Source organism: Rhinoderma darwinii, chromosome 4 (genome assembly GCF_050947455.1).
Source record: "Rhinoderma darwinii isolate aRhiDar2 chromosome 4, aRhiDar2.hap1, whole genome shotgun sequence".
In the NCBI taxonomy this organism is placed as follows: domain Eukaryota; kingdom Metazoa; phylum Chordata; class Amphibia; order Anura; family Rhinodermatidae; genus Rhinoderma; species Rhinoderma darwinii.
Genome location: NC_134690.1, coordinates 399,255,229 through 399,270,855, shown reverse-complemented (window position 1 = coordinate 399,270,855; position 15,627 = coordinate 399,255,229). Strand labels below are relative to the sequence as shown.

Genomic DNA, 15,627 nt, shown 5'->3' with positions numbered 1-15,627 from the left:
CAAGGCGTTTTTTTACGGGTCGTTTTTTCAAACGGCCGCGTAAAACAGCGCCCTGTGGGAACGGAACGCCGTTTTTCCCATTGAAATCAATGGGCAGATGTTTGGAGGCGTTCAGCTCCCGTATTTTCAGCCATTTTTTGGGGGAGTTTACGGGCATTTGCAGCCATGTGAACATACCCGAAGTGTACAATTTACCTGCAGCGCCACCACAGGGGAAATGAAGCATTACACACTGTCCATTCATATCAATGTGTTGTCTGTGTAATACAGGACGGGTCCCCCAGAGAGACACTATGTAACCGCTCTCCACTCTGCCCAAGAGATGAGGATCCTGAACAGAGGGCCCCGTCCTATATACTCTGAATTTAGGGTATATGGAAATTGCTGCTACAGAACTCCATAACATTGTCAGCCACAGTGACCCCATAACACACTCTTGCACAGAGCTCCATAACCATGTGCTCCATAGCATTGACACAGTAAAGCCTTCCACAGTGCCATCATGAGAGTATAAGGCCCTGTTCACACAGAGTTATTTGCAGGCAGAAAAAAATCTGCCTTAGAATTCCTTCAGGAATTTTGAGGCAGATTTTGAACTGCCGGCACGTATTTTTCTGCGGTTTTTCATGGCGTTTTTTGCCCATTGCCATTGAGGTTTATTGTGCCTCCGAAGAAGGGACATGCCACCTTTTTTTTCCTGCTGGTGGCCAATAGCCGCCCGGGAAAAGAGAAATAATCGACATCACATTAAAATCAATGGGGGACGATTTTGGCCGTTTTTTGTGAAGTCCCAGGAGAGCGAGAGGGGGATGTCAAGCAGGTGTAATACGATAATGCTACATAGGTGCCCCCATTTATGTGCCATGTCCTGCCTGTGCCCGCCGTGCCTGTACGATCAACCGCTCCCCTTGGTGTGAGCGCCCTCCATAGTCCGAAATAGAAATGCAAAAAAAAATCCGGGTAAAGTTCTTTCTTCTGAAATCTGCATTTTTATAATAGAAAATGTATTCAGCCTGGAAATATAATAGATGAGTGTTAAGTGAAATCTCATCATAGTTCAGTCATCCATAAGAATTGAATTACTTTTTCCTTTAACCCTAATTCGATTTCAGCCTTCACTTAATCACAGATACAAATTCCATGAATAGAAAAGCCTGAAACCAAATGCGGGTGAGAGAAAAGTGTTCCAAGACGTTAATATCCCCCAAATCTAAGAGATATGTTATATTTAAAGAGACACGCCGCCTATTAACACCGGGTCATCTCTAGGTCCAATATTGAGCATTGATTCATATCATAATATATCTACATATACAAAGCTCCAAATCCCCTGCACAGACAGTCACATGAATCTCCAGCTGCCGGCAGCCACCACATTAGGGGAGTTCACCCCTTCCCGATATCCGCCCTATCTGTACTACGGAAGTTGGAAGGGGAAGTATGAAGCGGACATCCGGGTTTGGCGATCACTTAGATCTCGGGCAGTTAACCACTTAGATGCTGCGGTCAAAAGCGTCCGCGGCATCTAAACCGTTAAGACAGTGGAGGGAGGGGCAGAGGCAGGGCTTAATAGTATTGCCGTGTATGGCACAAGTGATCTAATAAAAAGCAAAATAAAATAAAAAATTAAATGTAAAAATGTTTCTAATAATATGCAAAAAATAAAAATATTCAGAGCTCTAAAAACCCAATTTTTCCTTTAAATAATATAAAAAAATAATCAGAATTGGCATCGTCACACAAGAAAGTCCAAATTTTACAAGATATTATTATTTAACCCGCAGGGAGAACGTCGAAAAAATTAAAAAAAACTCCAGAATTGCTGTTTTTTTGTCACCTAATGAATAAAAACTGATCAAAAAGTCGCAAGTAGCCCAAAATGGTACAAATAATAGTAATAGGGAGAAAAGTGTTTATCAGCGGCTGGAGGGCGGGGGAGGCGGGGGCTGCGGGAAGACATTTATTTACATCAATTCAGTATGCGCCCCCTAGTGGTAGCTGCAGACATGAAACTATATGGCTGTGAGACGGGAAGCAGGGGATTTGGAGCTCTGTATCAGAAAAAAAATATCTTCGTCTGCTATGAAAATATATTACGAAAGTAATCAGAATAGATTTTTTTTCATTAAAGGAGTTTTCCCATATCGTTAGGATATGCCCCCCGACCGATCCTGAAAATGAAGTGGCTGCAGTGCTGGCTTACCGCTGCGACCCCTTTAAAAATGTTCCCTGTATAGCGGTGCTCCCAGCAACCCGCCTGGACTCCGAGCCTGTCTAGGTTACTGAGGATTGTCTTGTCATGATACAACTATAGCAAACCCTCAGCTGTAAAAAGTATTAGGTCAGGACCAGGTTTCAGCCTCAGGATGTCAACATGAGCATTCCTATTCACTGACAGCAAGCAGAGATCTTAAAATAAGTGAGGATTGAAACACAAAGTATAGCTAAACTATAAACTCTGCAGATGATCTAGCTTGTCATCACTTCAGCTGCAGATCATCACTTCTTTCATGCTGCTCACCGTTACCATCCACATTCACAAGACGGAGAACAAATAAAACGGCATTTAAAATTTGGGATTTGGCAAATGACCGTTTCGGCTCTGCTACATAGGGTTATGATTATATGTCTACATTTTTTAAAGTTAACCTTCATCATTGATTGAGATTGGCTGCATAGTCACAAAACATAAAATCTCAATGTTTGTAATAAATCTTTATTACCATTTGATGTTTTTACGTTTTTAGATTTGGTTTTACTTTCGGTGGTGTAGAAAGAAATTGAATGCTAACTGGAAACCATCAAGAGGTAGGCTGTCTAGTGACCACAGATCTTATTATGGGTTGTGTAAATACATCCTGACACTTTAAGGCTGAGTTCACACGGCGCGGATTTCACGCAGATTTTCAGCGCGGATTTTACACTTTGCAATGCAAAAGGGTGAGATCTGCGTCAAAACCGCAACAAAATCTGCGACTAATCCGCAACTTGTGAACTCAGCCTTAGGGTATGTTCACACGGCCTATTTTCAGCTGTTTTTCAGGCAGTAAACACCACGAAAAATGGCTAAAAATGCGGAGGCTGAACGCCTCCAAATATCTGCCCGTTGATTTCAATGGGAAAAACGGCGTTCCGTTCCCACGGCGCGTAAAAAAAACGCCCCGTAAAAAGAAGTGCGTGTCATTTCTTGAGCTGTTTTTGGAGCCGTTTTTCATTGACTCAATAGAAAAACAGCTCCAAAAACTGGCGTAAAAAACGCCACAAAAAACGCAAGTTGCTTAAAAAACGTCTGAAAATAAGAGGCTGTTTGCCCTTGAAAGCAGCTCCGTATTTTACAGCCATTTTTAGTCTAGCGTGTGAACATAACTAAGGGTCAGTTCACACGTTGTGTAAATACTGCAGTTTTTCCGCACCGGAATTAGTTGTGAAAAATCCACAGAAAATACAGTGGCAGAAAAGTGGATGAGATAAAACAAAACTCCTCCACACGCCCGGTAAATACTGAGCGTTTTTGTGCGTTCTAAGTGCAGCAGTTTTCCACAGAGGACATTCCGGGCGAAATACCCTGCGGCGCACAGGGCGGATACGCTGAGTGCTTTTATGCAGCGTATCCGCCCCGTGTGAACTCATCCTAACACAGGAATACAAGATGCTTATTAATACATAAATATAATTTTATATATATACACATGTATTTATTTATTACATGAACATGCAAATCGGCTGTTATATAAATGCCTAAGTTCACACTACCGTTACTATCCGTTTAGCTCTCTTCCGTCAGAGGAAGAGATGATAAAAAGCTCCGTTTTCTTTGCGGAATTAATAGCGCAGTCGACTGAAAAAACAGAAACCTTACGGAACGGAGACAAGCGGAAACCATTTGCAACAGAGGCATTACCATTGAAATCAATGGTAATGCAAAAAGAAGTTACGGTTTCCGTTTGCCTTTTCATTGATGGGTTCCTCCGACGGAAGGGTCTGACGGAACCCATCAACGGAAACCGAACGGTGATGTGAACAGGCCCTAATACATGCATTGCAGCAGGCTGCAGCAGTTATTAATAAGGATGGGTGATTGATGAGCCAATCAGAGCTGCAGCCCATTCACAATGATACACCCTTGTGCACTCAGAGCACTAAATAGTGACGCATTTTCGGAATAAATTATTCAAATAATTACGGATCTTTGAGATTGTTGATCATTTCCAGGCTTCCAAATGGAAAGAATGGAAAATTTAGAATTAATAATAAGGACAAAAGGGTAACAAAAAACGAAAAATTCTGACATTCTTCTCCCCAGAGATCCATAAACAGCAGTTTAGCATTTTATAACCTCAGCTGCACTAATGATAAAACAATTCCTCTTCTGTCATGCTGCACACAATCGCCATCTGAAGAAAACTATAACAGCGTATCAAATTTTGGATTTGGCAAACAACAATATATATGAATACCTACAGTAGGTTCCTGCATTGGGCATTGTTGCTTTAAGGCGGTTGCCTCATGGCAGACATTGATGGCATATCCCTAATCCGACTGATGTGACTAGAAGCAAGTGGTAGCGATGCAAGGAAAGCCACATGCCTGACGGCTGAACTCGGATTTTCTTTAAAGGGAGCGTGGTCAGTAATTGACCATAATGGTCCGAATGTACGGACTCCGAGAGTGCCGATACCACTTTGTTCTAGAGCTCAACAGGGGTCAGACTACTGTATCCAAGCGATATGCCACAATGTCAGTCCTGCAACAACCCCTTTAATGGGATAAGCTGTAGGGGATATTAATAGGGTAAGGTGACTATGAGCCTAATAGACTTTTCACCCTTGTGCAATCACAGTACTAAATCGAGAAAAAATAAAAAAATCTGTCAACAGCAGCTTATTCATAGTATCCAAGTAGAAAATGGAGTAAAAAAAAGAACAAAAAAGTAATAAAGATATATTACAAAGAGGATTAATGGACATTTACTGACAATAGGGCCAATGTTAAATACAAGCGGAGCTTCACTTTCACGGGTTTGCGTTACAATTCACAGAACGACAAATAATTTGCCACCAAAAACTAAAAACTTCAAAGTATTTCATAGATGGAAGTGTCTCTGGTAAACATGTAAGTTGATAGTAAGGTTATAATATCAACAGCTGGACAGCTCAAAACTCAGCGTGTGCCCAATCTACTCCTGCAGGGCTGGTCCTGCTGAGATCCAAGACAAGCGACTCCACCACATCTGTGGAACAATCTGTCGTTACAGGCAAAGGGGGCGACAAGAGGAACCCGAACGCAACAGGAACGGCGTGACGACCCCGTATACACAGACAGGAGATGCTGGGACCATCTGTGCAGTTGTAATTGGGAAAATGTTACAATTGAAAGGACTTTTTTATGTCTATTTCTCACCAAAATATTGAAAGAAACTGTTATTATTACATATATTTTATCTATCTTGTTACTGGTCGTCTTCCTCCCTCCAGATCTTCTTCAATGACCTGGGTCCAGAATAAGGTGAAGCTTCAGTCTGGTCATTGAACTGCAAGTTCGGGATAATTTGACAGATGATAGATAGATAGATTAGATAGATTAGATAGATAGATAGATAGATAGATAGATAGATAGATAGATAGATAGATAGATAGATAGATAGATAGATAGATAGATAGATAGATAGATAGATAGATAGATAGATAGATAGATAGATAGATAGTGTAAAGGATCTGCCAGGCACAACTTCTGTGTATACGCCCATAGGTAATCAGTCTGCATCTGAGTCTATGTCTCTGAGACTGACTCCATCTTCCACCACTCAGGATGGCAGGCTTAGGAGTGGGAGAGCCTATCACAGCCTGGCCAGACGGAGCTAGCTCCCACCCTCTGTCTATTTATACCTGCCTTTCCTGTTCCTCCTTTGCTTGTGATTCTTCTCGTGTGGTTTCCTGGCCCAGCTACAGCTCCTAACAATTTGATCCTGCTCCATACTGACCCTGGCTTACTGACTACTCTCCTACTCTGCGTTTGGTACCTCGTGCACTCCTGGTTTGACTCGGCTCGTTCACCACTCTTGTTGCTCACGGTGTTGCCGTGAGCAACTGCCCCTTTCCCTTTTCTTTGTGTTCCCTTGTCTGTTTGTCTCGTGCACTTACTGAGCGTAGGGACCGCCGCCCAGTTGTACCCCGTCGCCTAGGGCGGGTCGTTGCAAGTAGGCAGGGACAGAGTGGCGGGTAGATTAGGGCTCACTTGTCCGTTTCCCTACCCCCGTCATTACAGAAAGATAGATAGATAGATAGATAGATAGATAGATAGATAGATAGATAGATAGATAGATAGATAGATAGATAGATAGATAGATAGATAGATAGATAGATAGATAGATAGATAGATAGATAGATAGATAGATTATAACAAAATCATAGGACTGTATATATGTATCCAGCTCAGTATTAAATACAAATTACAAAGATCTTGAATATCAGAGCTCTTTACAGCACCTGGTGGTGATGAACGGTACTGCAGATGTTATTCTGCTTTCTTTGGGAGTTTGCTCCGAGATGGCTTCGATGTAATCCCTGATATTGTATGTTTGTTTAGTGCACAAAGGTTTAATTCAAGAAAACTAAAAATAATAAGATTCAGCTTTTAGATAAGTAGAGTAAATATCCCATTAAAACTCAAATCTTGTTTACGTCTTGGAGATTTTGAGCGCTGGGTATTTATCTCTGGAGAAGCTTCTATTTATATTGATTTTTGTTCTGATCCTTGTCTAATTGTTGATAAATTCTTGTGTATAAAATGAGACAGCTCAATGGGAAATGTCAGTCACTGCTTCCATGAATCGCTGCAACCCTCAACCCGACTGTCATCTCCGTGCGGCTTTGTCGCTGTTCCTGTGCGGGTTTTAATTAGAGACATTTCAGATGATAACCTGCAATGTCACGCTGCAGAAGAAACAATGTGATCTGAATTTACAGTCCACACCGCCATGTGTGAACGAGCGCCACATTCCTGTCACAGGATTTATCTTACCTCCTAATCGTTCTCAGAAGTGTGGATCGAGCCTCGTTGTGAAAGGTAATAATGACACTGGTAGGTGGAAGGTTTGATGGGTAGTGCAGCTCGGTACATCTGAAAAACAGAGCAATTACCGGATAAGTAGATCCATCAAAATAAAATAAAAAATCTACATTCATGACTCGTACAAGTCCCATTTACCCAACTGTCAGTAGCATCTCAGACTGACTCCAGGTGAAATATGGATCCGACACATAGTAGCACATTGATTAATATTACTTTATCTTTAAAGCTTATGCCCACCACTTTCTACATCCATGACATTACTTATCCTGCACTGATCCCGTTACATATTGTATTATACTCCAGAGCTGCACTCACTATTCTGAGGGTAGTGTCACTGTGTACATACATTACATTACTTATCCTGTACTGATCCTGAGTTACATCCTGTATTATACTCCAGAGCTGCACTCACTATTCTGCTGGTGGAGTCACTGTGTATCTACATTACATTACTTATCCTGTACTGATCCTGAGTTACATCCTGTATTATACTCCAGAGCTGCACTCACTATTCTGCTGGTGGAGTCACTGTGTACATACATTACTTATCCTGTACTGATCCTGCATTATATCCTGTATTATACTCCAGAGCTGCACTCTCTATTCTGCTTGTGGGGTCACTATGTACATACATTACATTACTTATCCTGTACTGATCCTGAGTTACATCCTGTATTATACTCCAGAGCTGCACTCACTATTCTGCTGGTGGAGTCACTGTGTACATACATTACATTACATTACTAATCCTGTACTGATCCTGAGTTATATCCTGTATTATACTCCAGAGCTGCACTCACTATTCTGCTGGTGGAGTCACTGTGTACATACATTACATTACTTATCCTGTACTGATCCTGAGTTATATCCTGTATTATACTCCAGAGCTGTACTCACTATTCTGCTGGTGGGGTCACTGTGTACATACATTACTTATCCTGTACTGATCCTGTGTTACATCCTGTATTATACTCCAGAGCTACACTCACTATTCTGCTGGTGGGGTCACTGTGTACATACATTACTTATCCTGTACTGATCCTGAGTTACATCCTGTATTATACTCCAGAGCTGCACTCAGTATTCTGCTGGTGGAGTCACTGTGTACATACAATACATTACTTATCCTGTACTGATCCTGAGTTACATCCTGTATTATACTCCAGAGCTACACTCACTATTCTGATGGTGGGGTCACTGTGTACATACATTACTTATCCTGTACTGATCCTGAGATACATCATGTATTATTGTAATGACAGGATATGCAGACAGACAGGTGAGCCCTAATCTACCCGCCACTCAGTCCCTGCCTACTTGCACAGCCCGTCCTAGGCGACGGCGTACAACTGGGCGACGGTTCCTACGCTCAATATGTGCACGACAAACAAACGAGACAAGGGTACACAAAAGCAAAGGGAAGTGGGGCAGTTGCCCATGGCAACACCGTGAGCAACATAGTAGTGGACGAGCCGAGACAAACCAGGAGTGTATGTGGTAACAAATGCAGAGCAGGAGAATAGTCAGTCAAGCCAGGGTCAATATGAGGCAAAGGTCAATGGTAACAGCAGGAACAGGAGAGCCAGGAAACAAGAGAATCACAGGCAAAGGACAAGCAGCAAATGAAGGTATAAGGGGACCAAGGGCGGGAGCTAGAACCATCTGGCCAGGCTGCGATAGGCTCTCCCACTCCTCAGCCTACCAGCCTGAGTGGTAGCAGATCGAGTCACTCTAGCAAACCTAGGAACAGATGCAGGCTGATTAACCACGGGCGTCGACACAGAAGCTGTGTCAGGCAAATCCTTCACAATTAGGCTATGTTCACACGGGGTATTTTGCAGGAGGAATATCTGCCTCAAAATTCCGTTTGGAAGTTTGAGGCAGATATTCCTCTCCCTGCACGCCGATTTTCGCGGCGATTTTCGCGCCGTTTTTCGCCCGCGGCCATTGAGCGTCGCGGGCATAAAACAGCGCGAAATACGCTCTCTGCCTCCCATTGAAGTCAATGGGAGGTCAGAGGCGGAAGCGCCCGAAGATAGGGCATGTCGCTTCTTTTTCCCGCGAGGCAGTTTTACTGCTCGCGGGAAAAAGACGCCGACGGCTCCCATTGAAATCAATGGGAGGCGTTTTCGGGCCGTTTTTGCCGAGTTTTGCGACGCGGTTTCCGCGTCAAAAAACTCGGCAAAATACTCAGTGTGAACATAGCCTTATACTCCAGAGCTGCACTCACTATTTTGCTGGTGGAGCCAATGTGTATATACATTACATTACTTATCCTGTACTGATCCTGAGTTATATCCTGTATTATACTCCAGAGCTGCACTCACTATTCTGCTGGTGGAGTCACTGTGTACAGACATTACATTACTTATCCTGTACTGATCCTGAGTTACATCCTGTATTATACTCCAGAGCTGTACTCACTATTCTGCTGGTGGAGTCACTGTGTACAGACATTACATTACTTATCCTGTACTGATCCTGAGTTATATCCTGTATTATACTCCAGAGCTGCACTCACTATTCTGCTGGTGGAGTCACTGTGTACATACATTACATTACTTATCCTGTACTGATCCTGAGTTACATCCTGTATTATACTCTAGAGCTGCACTCACTATTCTGCTGGTGGAGTCACTGTGTACATACATTACATTACTTATCCTGTACTGATCCTGAGTTACATCCTGTATTATACTCCAGAGCTGCGCTCACTATTCTGCTGGTGGAGTCACTGTGTACATACATTACATTACTTATCCTGTACTGATCCTGAGTTACATCCTGTATTATACTCTAGAGCTGCACTCACTATTCTGCTGGTGGAGTCACTGTGTACAGACATTACATTACTTATCCTGTATCGATCCTAAATTACATCCTGTATTATACTCCAGAGCTGCAATCAAAAATCTGAAGGCTTTAGAGCTAAAATTTCAGTAATCTCAGAATTTCCCTGCTTGTTCAGTGTCTGCACAGTGCTTGCGCTTGTGTTCTTTTGACCAATAAATCTCATGTTTACACCAGGCACTGTACAGTCAGTTGATGTAGGAGAAACTAACCTTGCAATCTAGGAGATGTTAGGTGTATGTGTCTTACTGACTGTTTTCCATAAACCTTACCCAAGTACACACTGGCATCATATTAGTGAGTTAAATAAAATTTTCATTCATACCTACTAAGAAATGTATTAAAATTTGGAATACGCTTTTAATCATTAAAAATGATTCCCCAAATTCTATTAAGATTTAGGACTTACTTTTACAACTAAGCAAGTAATCAGCAGGCTCTTAATAAATGCAATGCAACAACAGCGGCACACCTAGCATAGAGAATGGCCATGGTGGGAATGGCCCCAACACTGAACCCTTGTGATATTGACAAAGTGGCTACTTGCAGCCACCACTAGGGGGAGCTCACTGTATACAGACTTATACAGCTCTCATTGAGTTCAATACTACTTGTATACATCCATGTATGCAGTTAGCTCCCCCTAGTGGTGGCAGCATGCAGAAAGAATGATATAATTTTAAACGTCAGAAAAATAGATTTTCCCTATACAGATATATTAACTTTAATAAAAGTGAAGAACATTTGGTGGGGCTCTTAGTGGGGGTGCGAATAAATCTGCTCTATAATTGCTGTGTACTCCCATGTGCAGCCCCCACTCATCAATTAGGTTTATTGACTTTTAGGAATATCCGTGAACGTAGTCTCAGGTCAAAACCAGTACAATAAGGATATACTTGCAGTTGCTCATTTTCGTCATTTTTGCTCTTTTACGGCACAAATTATAGAGAAAACTATTTTAATGTGAAGAAAAGCCAGTCCAACTAAAAATGCTAAATTGTGACATTTCAGATGAAGAAAGCAAAGCGTCCCCAAACTGTCAAAAATTATTAGAATAACACATAACTGAGGGCCAAAAGCAGGAAAAAATGAAAGGTTGAAATTAATAAAGTCTGTGGCTCTAATGTGATAGAAAACAGACCTGTAATAAGGGAACTTTTACTATTAAAGATGAACATTTAAAGGGAAATATTGGTCACATTTCATATAATTATCTAAGGGCATGCCCACACGTGGCGGTTTTCTTTCGCAACTGTCCGCATCAATGCCGCACATAATCTGCGTTGCAGATTCTGCGGCGGATCTGCCCAAAATGTGCAGTAAATTGATGCGGACTAGCCGTTGCGTATTGAGGTGAAAGTGCTTCCCTTCTCTCTATCAGTGCAGGATAGAGAGAAGGGACAGCACTTTCCCTAGTGAAAGTAAAAGAATTTCATAATTACCAGCCGTTGTCTTGGTGACGCGTCCCTCTTTCGGCATCCAGCCCGACCTCGCTGGATGACGCGGCAGTCCATGTGACCGCTGCAGCCTGTGATTGGCCAGTGATTGGCTGCAGCCGTCACTTAGACTGAAACGTCATCCCGGGAGGCCGGACTGGAGGAAGAAGCAGGGAGTTCTCGGTAAGTATGAACTTCTATTTTTTTGACAGGTTGATGTATATTGGGATCGGTAGTCACTGTCCAGGGTGCAGAAACAGTTACTGCCGATCGCTTAACTCTTTCAGCACCCTGGACAGTGACTATTTACTGACATCGCCTAGCAACGCTCCCGTAATTATGGGTGCACACACGTAGTCACCCGTAATTCCGGGAGCCCCATTGACTTCCTCAGTCTGGCTGTAGACCTAGAAATACATAGGTCCAGCCAGAATGAAGAAACGTCATGTTAAAAAAGCAAGACGCATCCACAGCACACATAACATGTGCATGACAGCTGCGGACTTCATTGCGGAATTTAGAATCTCCATTGAAGTCAATGGAGAAATTCCGCAACCAGTCCGCCACAGGTCCGCAACAACCAGTGTATGCTGTGGACACCAAATTCCGCACCGCAGCCTATGCTCTGCAGCGGAATTTTCCGCCTCATCTAAACGAAGCCTACTAAAAAGAAGTGGAAGGCAATGGAGAAACGGGTCCGCTGCGGATTAATGCTGCGGAGTGTCCGCAGCGGAATTCAAGAGCAATTCCGCCACGTGGGGCTTTGCCCTAAAGGGGGTTTTACACTGGGCAATTATCGGGCAGACGAGTGTTCATAGAATTATCATTCCCGATAATTGTCCTGTGTAAAGAGGGGAACGATCAGCAGATGAACGAGCAAACGCTGAATTATCTGGTGATCGTATCGTTTTAAAAAAGTGAAATATTATCGTTGTTGGCAGCACATGTGTAAATAGGGAGACGGGCTGCCGACACGATGATAATGTATGGGGAAGAGCGATCGGAGTAATTACCGCTCGTCCCCATCCATAGCTCCCTGTGACAGGAGCAAACGAGCGCCGTTCAATGATGTCTCATTGTTCGGCGCTCGCTGCTACAACCGCTTATCTGCCGGTGTAAAAGCACCTTAAGGTGCAGGAGTCATTCTAACGATTTTTCTCAGTTCCTTTATCCTAATTTAATTCCCCATTTATATCTCTAGGAATTTCAACTCTGTTGGTGATAATAGTGCCAAAAGAAAAGGGAAGATAGCAGTGGCAACTTTTTTTTTTTGCATAATATGGTAAACATAAGCGTATGTCATTTTAAAAGCTTATTGGACAGGAATATAACTACTATTATACTGCCCCCTATATATATAAAACTATGACTACTATAATACTGCCCCTATATACAAGAATATAACTACTATAATACTGCCCCTATATACAAGAATATAACTACTATAATACTGCCTCCTATATACAAGAATATAACTACTATAATACTGCCCCTATATACAAGAATATAACTACTATAATACTGCTCCTATATACAAGAATATAACTACTATAATACTGCTCCCTATATACAAGAATATAACTACTATAATACTGCTCCTATATACAAGAATATAACTATTATAATACTGCCCCAATATACAAGAATATAGCTACTATAATACTACCCCTATATACAAGAATATAACTACTACAATACTGCCCCCCTATATACAAGAATATAACTACTATAATACTGCCCCTTCTATACAAGAATATAACTACTATAATACTGCCCCCCTATATACAAGAATATAACTACTATAATACTGCTCCTATATACAAGAATATAACTACTATAATACTGCCCCTATATACAAGAATATAACTACTATAATACTGCTCCTATATACAAGAATATAACTACTATAATACTGCGCCCTATATATAAAAATATCACCACTATAATACTGCCCCCTATGTACAAGAATATAACTGCTATAATACTACACCCAAAATACAAGAATATAACTACTATAATACTGCCTCTATATACAGGAATATAACTACTATAATACTGCCCCTATATACAAGAATATAACTACTATAATACTGCCCCCTATGTACAAGAATATAACTACTATAATACTGGCCCCTATATACAAGAATATAACTGTTATAATACTGCTCCCTATGTACAAGAATATAACTACTATAATACTGCCTCCTATATACAAGAATATAACTACTATAATACTGGCCCCTATATACAAGAATATAACTACTATAATACAGCCCATATATACAGGAATATAACTACTATAATACTGCCTCCTATGTACAAGAATATAACTACTATAATACTGGCCCCTATATACAAGAATATAACTACTATAATACTGCCCCCTATATATAAAAATATCACCACTATAATACTGCCCCTATGTACAAGAATATAACTGCTATAATACTGCCCCCTATGTACAAGAATATAACTACTATAATACTGCCTCCTATATACAAGAATATAACTACTATAATACTGCCCCCATATAAAAGAATATAACTACTATAATACTGCCCCTATATACAAGAATATAACTACTATAATACTGCTCCTATATACAAGAATATAACTACTATAATACTGCTCTTATATACAAGAATATAACTACTATAATACTACCCCCTATATACAAGAATATAACTACTATAATACTGCCCCCCTATATACAAGAATATAACTACTATAATACTGCCCCCCTATATACAAGAATATAACTACTATAATACTGCCCCTATATACAAGAATATAACTACTATAATACTGCCGTCTATATACAGGAATATAACTACTATAATACTGCCGTCTATATACAAGAATATAACTACTATAATACTTCTCCCTATATACAAGAATATAACTACTATAATACTGCTCCTATATACAAGAATATAACTACTATAATACTTCCCCTATATACAAGAATATAACTACTATAATACTGCTCCTCTATACAAGAATATAACTACTATAATACTGCTCCTATATACAAGAATATAATTACTATAATACTGCCCCTATATACAAGAATATAACTACTATAATACTGCTCCTCTATACAAGAATATAACTACTATAATACTGCCCCTATATACAAGAATATAACTACTATAATACTGCTCCTATATACAAGAATATAACTACTATAATACTGCTCCTCTATACAAGAATATAACTACTATAATACTGCATCCTATATACAAGAATATAACTACTATAATACTGCCCCCTATATACAAGAATATAACTACTATAATACTGCCCCCTATATACAAGAATATAACTACTATAATACTGCCCCCTATATACAAGAATATAATTACTATAATACTGCCCCTATATACAAGAATATAACTACTATAATACTGCTCCTCTATACAAGAATATAACTACTATAATACTGCCCCTATATACAAGAATATAACTACTATAATACTGCTCCTATATACAAGAATATAACTACTATAATACTGCTCCTCTATACAAGAATATAGCTACTATAATACTGCTCCCTATATACAAGAATATAACTACTATAATACTGCTCCTATATACAAGAATATAACTACTATAATACTGCCCCCTATATACAAGAATATAACTACTATAATACTGCCCCTATATACAAGAATATAACTACTATAATACTGCCCCTTATGTACAAGAATATAACTACTATAATACTGCTCCTATATACAAGAATATAACTACTATAATACTGCCCCCTATATACAAGAATATAACTACTATAATACTGCCCCTATATACAAGAATATAACTACTATAATACTGCCTCCTATATACAAGAATATAACTACTATAATATTGCCCCCTATATACAAGAATATAACTACTATAATACTGCCTCCTATATATAAGAATATAACTACTATAATACCCCTATATACAAGAATATAACTACTATAATACTGCTCCTATATACAAGAATATAACTACTATAATACTGCCCCCTATACACAAGAATATAACTACTATAGTACTGCCCCCTATACACAAGAATATAACTACTATAATACTGCCCCCTATACACAAGAATATAACTACTATAATACTGCCCCCTATACACAAGAATATAACTACTATAATACTGCCCCCTATTTGTGCAGATGATTTTATATCACAAGGTAAAAAAAGGGAGAACTAAAAACACAACGGCCTTGTAACGCTGCTCTATGATTGTCATATTCTATAGGGGACGGTGGCAGAG

At 40.2% G+C, this 15,627-nt stretch overlaps 1 protein-coding gene across 1 annotated transcript in view; it reads right to left on the bottom strand.

Annotated features, from left to right (window-relative positions):
- The window catches only part of GALNT14 (polypeptide N-acetylgalactosaminyltransferase 14), a 422,900-nt gene that overhangs the window by 134,006 nt on the left and 273,267 nt on the right, over window positions 1-15,627 (bottom strand). Inside the window, exon 3 of the mRNA XM_075863437.1 lies at window positions 7,021-7,119. Coding sequence (XP_075719552.1) covers window positions 7,021-7,119 — 99 coding nt within the window. The remainder of the gene's footprint in view (window positions 1-7,020; window positions 7,120-15,627) is intronic.